This window comes from Bidens hawaiensis, unplaced genomic scaffold (assembly GCF_021521415.1).
Source record: "Bidens hawaiensis isolate Kalapana, Puna unplaced genomic scaffold, B.hawaiensis_p1.1 tig00023999_1, whole genome shotgun sequence".
NCBI classification, from domain to species: domain Eukaryota; kingdom Viridiplantae; phylum Streptophyta; class Magnoliopsida; order Asterales; family Asteraceae; genus Bidens; species Bidens hawaiensis.
The window spans coordinates 25946-35659 of record NW_027493775.1 but is presented as its reverse complement, the minus strand read 5'-3'; the positions used below and the strand labels follow the sequence as shown (position 1 = coordinate 35659).

At 36.5% G+C, this 9714-nt stretch overlaps 1 protein-coding gene across 2 annotated transcripts; it reads right to left on the bottom strand.

Annotated features, from left to right (window-relative positions):
• Positions 1–5640: 5640 nt before the first annotated feature.
• LOC143568499 (putative prolyl 4-hydroxylase 10) lies at positions 5641–9474 on the bottom strand. 2 transcript variants are annotated; one of them, XM_077054650.1, is made up of 7 exons: positions 9230–9474; positions 9059–9158; positions 7141–7238; positions 6960–7057; positions 6741–6870; positions 6471–6658; positions 5641–5883 (listed from the first exon to the last, which is right to left on the bottom strand). In XM_077054650.1, the coding sequence occupies exons 1-7, from the start codon at positions 9427–9429 to the stop codon at positions 5810–5812; spliced, it is 888 nt and encodes a 295-aa protein (XP_076910765.1). In that variant the 5' UTR covers positions 9430–9474; the 3' UTR covers positions 5641–5809. The 2 variants fall into 2 exon arrangements, with proteins under 2 accessions (XP_076910765.1, XP_076910766.1); XM_077054651.1 differs by having other exon boundaries at positions 9059–9155.
• Between the last annotated feature and the right edge of the window lie 240 nt (positions 9475–9714).

The window sequence follows — 9714 nt, the reverse complement described above, 5'->3', positions numbered from 1 at the left end:
TTCTAGTGGCTAAGAAACACACACTAGTGTGGTGGAGGTGACAAGACATAATGACAGGATTATGGTGTTGAGATTAGTACTAAGAGAGGAAGTAGTGGCAGTAGTTTGTGCCTTCGCGCCTCATGTAGGTCTAGGGGAGCAGTAAAGGAGAGAATTTTGGGATTGGCTAGACGCAGTGGTATGGGGCATACCTACGGATGAGAGGATTTGTATAGGAGGTGATTTTAATGAACACATTGGTAAGGTTAACGATGGTTTTCAAGCCATACATGGGGGTTTCGGTTTTGGTGATAGGAATGAGACCGGAACAGATCTTCTAGACTTTGCGGTGGCCCATGACCTAGGTATTATAAATTCGTATTTTAAGAAAAAAGATTCACATTTGATCACTTTTAGCAGTGGCGGACGCGGCACGCAAATTGACTGCCTTTTGATGAGGTAAGGAGACCGACGTTGGTGGAAGGACTACAAAGTCATACCTGGGGAGACGGTTGTGGCTCAACATCGACTGTTGCTGGCAGATATAGGCTTCAGAAATAAGCTGTCTGTTCGAGAGAGGAAATGAACACCTAGAATTTGATGGGGAAATTTGAAGGGCGAAAATCTCCCACTGTTTTAGGATAACTCATATTGAAAATGTTTGCTCGAATAAATGGGGACTCAACTCATATATGGGAAGCTATGGCTACAAAGAATATTCAAGTAGCAAAGGAGACTCTCGGGGTCACAACAGGATAGGCAGGTTGCCATAAGGAGTCTTGGTGGAGGAATGAGGTCGTACAAGTCAAGATAAGGGACAAACAACGATGTTTTAGGGAGCTTATGAGGTGCACGAATGAGGAGGAGAGAGTGGAATTGAGGGAGACCTACAAAACGGCAAAGAGAGAGGCGAAGAAGGCAGTGGTGGAAGCAAAGAACATGGCCTATAAACGGGTGTATGAACGTTTAGAAACAAAAGAGGGGGAACATGTTATGTTTAAGATTGTCAAAGCCAAGGAACGTAGAAGGCAAGATCTAGGGCCTGTGAAGTTCATAAAGGATACAGATGGGCATCTACTAGTCAAGGAGCAGAGCATCAAGCTAAGATGGCAAACCTACTTCTACAATCTTTTTAACAATGGGAGAGCTTTCCAAGAAGAATATGACAACACAACCTTCCAACGACAACAACCAAATAACTGCTACTGCCGACGGATCACACGGGAAGAGGTTCAGACTGCGCTTTAGGAGGATGGGAAGGGCTAAGGCGGTTGGCCTTGACAACATACCCATCAAGGTGTGGAAGTGTCTGGCAGAGGAAGGAGTCATGTGGTTAACTACTTTGTTCAATATTATCCTCAAATATGGTAAGATGCCAGACCAGTGGAGGAGCAGCGTTGTAGTTCCTATCTATAAGAACAAAGGTGATGGTCAATGTTGTGATAACTACCGAGGAATCAAACTACTAAGCCATACTATGAAGCTATGGGAAAGAGTGATTCAGGTTAGACTTAGACGGGAAACTCATGTTACGGTGAACCAATTTGGCTTCATGCCGGGGCGTTCCACCACAGAGGCAATACACATTTTAAGAAGATTGATGGAAAAGTATAGGGAGAAGAATCGTGACCTGCATATGGTGTTTATTAACCTAGAAAAGGCCTACGATAGCGTGCCATGACAAGTGCTCTGGGAGTGCTTGGAGGGTAGAGGAATCCTGAGGAAATATATAGAGATAATTATGGATATGTATACCAGGAGTGCAACAAGTGTTCGGGCGCCCGTGGGAGATACTGATTTCTTCCCCGTAGAGGTAGGCCTTCACCAGGGGTCAGCGTTGAGTCTGTTTCTTTTTGCAGTAGTCTTGGATGAGTTGTCAAAGTCGATTCAGGGGACGCTCCCGTGGTCCATGATGTTCGCAGACGATATTGTGTTACTTGCTGAGAGAAAATAAGACCTAAACAGGAGGCTAGAGGAGTGGCGAACAACCTTAGAGACAAAAGGTTTAAGGATTAGTCGCTCTAAGATGAAGTACCTCCACTGTGATTTTGGTGGAGTAAATGACAATGAGGACGCCCATATCACCATTGAAGGGCAAGTGGTTCCGCATGTAATGAATTTAAGTATCTAGGTTTATTTGTTCAGAGTGATGGGGAATTAGACAGTGATGTGACTAATCGAGTTTAGGTAGGATGGTGTGGATGGAAAGCAGCCACAAGTATATTATGCGACAAGAGTTTCCCAACTAAACTAAAGGGAAAATTTTAAAGGGTAGCAGTTAGACCTGCAATGCTATATGGAACAGATTGTTAGGCTATCAAGAAGGCACAAGTGCGAAAGATGGAAGTAGCAGAGATGAGAATGCTACGCTGGATGTGTGGGCACACAAGGTTAGAAAGAATAAGAAACGTTGTGTTTCGAGAGATTTTAGGGGTAGCTAACATATCAGACAAGATAAGAGAGTGGAGATTGAGATGGTTTGGACATGTGAATAGAAGACAGACGACGAATCCGGTTAGATCCGTATAAAACATTACTATAGAGGGGAGGAGGGGTAGAGGACGACCTAAATTGACTTGAGATTAGAGGATTATGCATGATTTGATAGACCTAAATCTCTCTGAGGACATGGTTGGGGATATGAATTCTTGGAGAAGTAGAATTAAAGTTAAGGATTTTTATAGAGAAATGAATAACTTATGGGCTTCTATTTACCTTATTTTGGTCACACACCATGGTATTTTCTTTTCATATATATATATAGTATTATCATTTTTACTGCGTGCTATTATCAATTATATTATAGTTGAACTTTGATTTCCTTTTATATTGCCTCATAAATATGTAGTTTAAAGCTGAGGGTCTCTCTAAAAGTCACCTCTCTATCCCATTTGATAGAGGTACGGTGTGTCTACATTCCACCCTACTCAGACTCTACTTACAGCTTTGCTATTGGTGAGACTCCACTGGGTATGATTGATTGATTGATTGATTATTAATAAAGAATTATTGTAATGAGTTTTTGAGTTAATATTCTCTTATAATGGTCACTGATCCCTTGCGTTGATACTTGATAATAGTTTTGATACACTGATATAAAATTTAATGAAAAAAGCTGTAAGTATAAAGTGTGTAAAAAAATTTAACATGAATAAATAAGTGTAGAACTGTAGAATAGTCATTAACAAACTTTTACCAAAAAGGATTGTGAATGCAGATGTATAATGAGCAGATTGTGAACATTTTGTTGTAATAAGTTGATCAGGAAAGAAAAAGGTTGTGTAAAAAAAACTAATCGAAATGTTGCAGCTCTACAGTACATTCATTTTTTTCTAAACCATTAAATACCCGAATGTTGCACCAGAAAAGCTAATGATGAAAGCCAAGAAAAACAATAAAAACTAGAGCCAAGTTATACACATTTTATATCACACGAAAACCATATAACGAATGTCGGCAAAGATTCCGATAATACCGATAACAGTAACGATACCTATACCAGTTACGATGTTCAGTTAGAATCGTCATGGTACCATATTGTTGGGACGGTATCCGTTCAATTCGTCATAGTGCCGGTACTATACTGGCACTAGATATAACTTACGATACAAAGAGATACCCTATTGTGAAAACAACTTCATTTTCAACAAAATTTAAAGGCAGATAAAAAATAAGTATGTCACAACATTATGGTCAAAATAATATAAAGCATTACATTATATTATTAGAATAACAAAAAAACGTAAGCAATGCCGATTTATAAAAAAAATTAAGGTAGCTTTGATAACATGTAGGTTTGTACTTTGATTATTTGTATATTGCAACTCATAATCCGGTTTCAAAAATAAATCATATCGAGATGTAGATATAAATAGACAGGTAATAACAATATACTCTGAATTTTATAAACATTATATCCTATTATGATAGTTATAAGACAAATACAAAATATGTGCTGAAAATTAGTTATAATAATAAAACAAATTTAATACTTAACCAAAAAAAACTTAATATATATTGTATTTACTATCAAGTGTAAATTGACAAATAGTAATATATAAATTTGACAAGTATCCTTTGAAATTCAATTACATCATAAAACAATTTTCTTAATAGGCTTATGAACAATGATTGATGTGTTGTTGATTGCGACTTGGGTGGGACAGCTAATACAATACTTGTAAGCAAAGAATATATTAGAAACCAAGCCAAAGTCGACATTAATGATATGGATTTGAGAGTGTCCATCATTCGCCCACATATCCCTTAATCGCTAAGTTCTAAACGATAAGTTCTTTTCTTACATGGATTCTTTCCAAAACTTAAAATACAATGAAAACTGTAAAAACAACATAATAGACGTATACATATGCCGGTATGTGTGAAATCATAAGCATCAATGGTCATAAGACCGTTCTCCAACGGCCGCATTCCATCATGTATAACAAGTCAAAACCCTATGCCAATTACCCTACCCAAACCTTTTGTGCGGGTGTACTTGATGAAGCTGATACCACTAACCGGTGACACCTTGGATACCCTTGGAATTTGAATGTGTATTTCATTTATAATGTATCTGGTTGATAAATGAATTGAAATGATTATTAATGTTATCACATCTGCCACCACACTCACCCCACCCTACCACCACTGTCGTAATCGCTTTCACCTTGTCATCATTTTCACTGTCGTGACCTCTGCTACATGCAACCCCTACCCACCCTCGGAATGGTGCAAGTGACAACAGCAAATTGCAGATGGGGTAGCGACGGGGATCTATTATAATTCTATTATGATTGTTGTCGCTTAGATGCATTACTAACTTAGATTCCTTTTGACACATTTTAAATATGTTTGACAAATTTCAATTCCATATTCAGTATTTCATTCATTTGAAAGTTTCCATTTTTTTTAATGATATATAACCGAACACCCCAGTTGTTAGAGGTGTAAATTCTGATCAGTTAACCGAACCAGACCCGAAACGAAACCGGTATTGAAAAAACCAGTTTGCAACATATGCCAACAATAGGTAGAGGGGGGGTGGTATTTGGGTGAGAAACAAATTAGGAAACATGTTAACCGAAATCAGTTAATTTCAATAACCAGTTATTACTAATGTCAACAGAGGGAAATCAGTTAATTTCAATAACCAGTTATTACAAATGTCAACAGAGGGAGACTTCGGGATGGTTCGTGATAGCTTTGCCTAAACTGTTCTTCAAAGTGTAAAATTACTTGTGATTTATTTGAATATCCACATAATGCGTAGAAATTATTGAACAGAGTAATACAATTGAACAGAGTAATACAATTTTATAATTTCTTAGCAACGCCTCAAATAAAACAAACACGGTTCAAAAATTAAAACCAAAATAAAAACCAATTTGTGACGATGTTTTTTTATATAGTCTACATATTCCACACATCATTAACTAAATTGTGAAAGATGGACCAGTCACCAGCCATTCATCATAGTTGATGGCTAATTTTTCAACATCTATTCATAGACCATTTTTCTTATTTTCTGCAATCTCAACTTTTATATGCCAATTCACAGCCAAAAACTGTAATCAGTGACAAGAATGCGTACACAAAGACATGGTTTAATACTTTAATCCAAAATCCCATGTCTTTAACAAGGGTCAATTGTCTTTCCCATATAAAACCAGTATATCAATATAATAAATTAATAAGTATATTTTTGCACACATGCTGAAACAAATACTCATATGAACATGAAATTCATCGACTCACACACAACATTCTGTAGTTAAGTTAGTAACAGCACAAGTCCTAAAATTTTATCAAAACAACTATAAAACCAAAATTAAGCTTTATATTCATTCACACGGATCCATTTTGTAGACGACCATTTGTTCCCTTTGATAACCGGGCAACCACCTATCAAAAAGTAAAAGATACGTGATCCAGGTCAACTCAACCCCGGCCTATACCACTACAGTTTTGGCCCGTCTCCCAAAACATAGACGGGCTGATATAACGACGACTGATAGGCTTGTAAACGAAATGAACACTAGGCAAATTGTTCATGAACTGTTTGGCAGAAAGTTCGTTTATTTTAGTAAGCGAACTGCGAACGAACACGAATAAGTTTGGTTGTTCATTTAGTTAAACAGTATTCGCTCATTTATGTCTGTGGAGCATTCATTTATGTTCGTTAGTTCACGTTCGTTAATATATTCATTTAAATTTTCAGGCTTATTGCAATATAGTGTATTAATAACTTTTAAAGCCCAACACATTGTTGTTCACATTTACTTTTAATTGGTTTCAGCTCAGCTACATTCGTTCATCTATGTTCAATTACGTTCGTTTATACTGGTAACGAAGAACACGAACAAGAAAGCCTCATTCGTTTAATTGTTCGTGTTCTATCGTTTGTTCACTTTAAATCAAACAAACGAATATGAACATGCTCTGTAGTCTGTACATGTTCGCTAGGTTCGCTTACAAGCCTGAATACAAACCATGTAAACTTGAAGAATCGAGTGATGCATCCGGTTTCATACTCCAAAAAAGCAGCGCGTCACCCATTTTTGGTTTAACCGATAACCCTTCTTTCCCACAATCCGAGAGTTCATCCCACCAAGGTACTGCACTGATATTCCCCTTTGCAGAAGGGAAAACCGTCTCACCACCTTCTTCAACATCTGACCTGTCAATTATAGAAAAGTAAATAATAAATAAGTAAAATGATTAGAGATGATGAATGCATGCTAAACAAAAGGTTCACTTACAGGTACATTAAAACAGTAGCCATTCGTTGACCACCGTTCCTGGTGTTAAATTCATCCTGGAAGTAGTCATAGTGAGGCTCATATTTTTGTCCAACTTCGTAGTGGAGAACTTGCAGGCCTTCACCATGTTCTGTACTTATTATAATTTAAAAGTGATTTATTCATGTAGTAAATTTAAAGCATAATAACTAGATAGATGACGTTATGTAAAAAGCATACCTACAGGTAAAAAGGTAAAATCTGCAATCCTTTTTTCAATGGTCCGGATCGTTTTGTCACGTCCACGAGCCAAGAACGTGCCAGAACTTGTACGAACCCTAAATGAAAATTAACAATTGTTGTTATAAGAACAAGCAAAAGAAGCAAGTAAATAAATGTTACATAGATAGAAGTATCATACCGACTATCTTTGCTCTTGCCAGTATCGCTATCAACAACAGTTGATTTCACCATATGAGGTTTAGCCATATTAATTAAATACTCACACTCCTCCTTAGACTGCCATCAAAATGCACAATATTTGGTTAAGTTTTCTGTAAACTGTCAGGTGGTATAATAAGCTTGCTTGCTTTCAAACAAGCAAATATAACCATGGAAAGCAATATAGATACAGAAGCAACCAGAATTTGTACTTCCTGGATATAGTTTATTTTAGCTGAGAGAGCACTTCTTTTGTATAAAAGTATCTCTCTCTGTGCAAGGATGCAGCGTTACTAAACTGCAACTAAAACTAAAAGTTTTCAAGTAACAAATGGTACTTTAGCAGCAACAAAATACACCCTACCTAGTTCTTTCCAAATAGTGAATTGTACTCCCACATTTCTCCACAAGTATCATTCCTTGACTTCACTCTCAAAAATCAGCAAAATATGTAATTATTAAATATTCTCCTACAGCTTTTAAAACCAAAAATCTCCCTACTAATATACTTCTTTATGCAATTATCAAATTTTCGTAAGAAAGTTATATGCATCATATCACTTTGGACTCATAGTAGTTTAGATTTTAGAAGACAACCAAACTGATGTAATCAACTAATTGAGTTCAGAGGGAGTATATTTACTGGGTCAGCATTTTGTAGATAATATTAACCCTTGAACAAGAAAATAATCTTCTTTTTTTATGCAGTGTAGCCTTAAATCCAAGGCCCATGAGACATAGCATAGGGCCTTACATGGTTTTCAGCAGTTGTCTTTCTTTGTTTTTTTATTGAATTTATATCTTAATTTATGGACTTAGAGAATACTAAAATTCACAGCTTTCTTGAGAGAGTGATCTGTTTACTGTTAAAGAATAACTTGAGAGTTTCTATCCATCACATATTTCGCAATCTCCAATAACATATTAATTTATGCTCCAGCATTGGCATGTTCTTAAAAAGACATTGTATATAAATATTGTGTTTGTCTCATGCTTTGAATCTTCAGTGCAATCATTCACAACAACTGATGTCAAAGCTGTTGTTTCGTTCCCTAAGTTTTTCTAGGCTGTAACAAAGGCCGAGTCCGTGAACAAAACTTGTGACAGACTGACAGATAAGTTCAAGCAAGAGATAGTTTCAGCCTACGGAAGATTAGTAATTAGTATAATAGTTATTGTTATGTTAGTTTGTTACACAGCAGATTTTGATCAGAAACTCTGTTTCAGGAGGTGAAAAAACCGGCAGAGACATCAAATAGATTTGAAAGAGAAGGTTAAGACTGCACTCTATATCCAAAACATGCCTTGAAAACCAAGTGCTTCAGTTAACATTTTGGGAAAACACTACCACAATCTTATGTCTGGAATAAGAAAGTAAGTGTATAACAATTTATCCCAAACAAAAATTATGTTATTGTTTATGGTTCACATAAAAGAGTAGACAGAAAACCCTATATGATTGGCAGGGCTGTAGGAGATATCAAGATTCATTAGTCTATTGAACAAAAAGAAACTATAGTTGACAACTATGCAGTCAATATCAGTGGAATATCGGTCCCCAAGTGAAATATCAGTACCGACAATATCAGCGATATTGACCGATATATCACTGATTTTCCCATATCAATACCTTTCTTCTTAGTTCTTCCATCCGTCTTTCTTCTTAATGTTTCTATTCGTGTTTTAAGTCTTAATTGTCAATTGTTAGTGTTTTGCAGGTTGAAAAAGGTTAATTTGTTAGTATTATGCATGATACTAAAATGACTGATATCCCACCACGATAACCAATATCTCAATCAGATCATCTAAACAAATAATAAAGTATAAAATGCGTCTATTAAAAGACATAATAAAAAAGAATGGTTAAAGAGGCGTGCGTAATGAAGAAAGTAACTAACGAGGAAATTGTGATGAATAACAGCTCTAGGCTCCCATGAGATGACTTCAACCCACTGATCTGCTCTCTCCTCATCATTAGTATTATCTTTACTCTCACTTCTATAACCAAATTAAACAATGTCACTTTAATTCAAATATCAAATCCACAATAATAATAATAAGTGACTGACCGGTCAACTGTATGGTGAACGATGTTGGTGAGATCGTGAGACTTGGGAGAATCGGATGAAGTGGATGGAATGGAAAGGATCCCGAGAGCGAGGAGGATTAAGACGAAGAAGGAGCAGATGATCATGATTGAGAAGATGAGCGTTGAGGATGAGGATCTGCGTGAAGAGCCGCGGGGTAATAATCGAGATTTGGACGCCATTGATGAATGGAATGTGTAGATCCAGAAGGAAACCCTGATTAAATAAAATGTTTTAATGGAGACGAAGAAGAGAAAGGAAAAGGAAGACTTTTTGTTTCTTGGGATGGAAACGGAAGTACGAAAGAAAGAAAGAAAGAAAGAAAGAAACCGTGTGCGTGTTTGGTATCCTGGAAACCAACAACAAGGGATGGGATGGTAATTCCATTCATGGTAAATAATTTATTTGTTTTCATATTATGATAACAAGGTTATGTAACATTATCACTACTGGTTTTTTAACTCGTG

Bases quoted from the DNA above. Each gene is read 5' to 3' on its own strand.
- LOC143568499 (XM_077054650.1), bottom strand. From the start codon at position 9,429: ATGGCGTCCAAATCTCGATTATTACCCCGCGGCTCTTCACGCAGATCC. The intron at 9,159-9,229 runs GTCAGTCACTTA...ATTTGGTTATAG, and splicing joins GTTCACCATACAGTTGACCG to AAGTGAGAGTAAAGATAATA. The intron at 6,871-6,959 runs GTATGCTTTTTA...TAATAAGTACAG, and splicing joins TTTTACCTTTTTACCTGTAG to AACATGGTGAAGGCCTGCAA.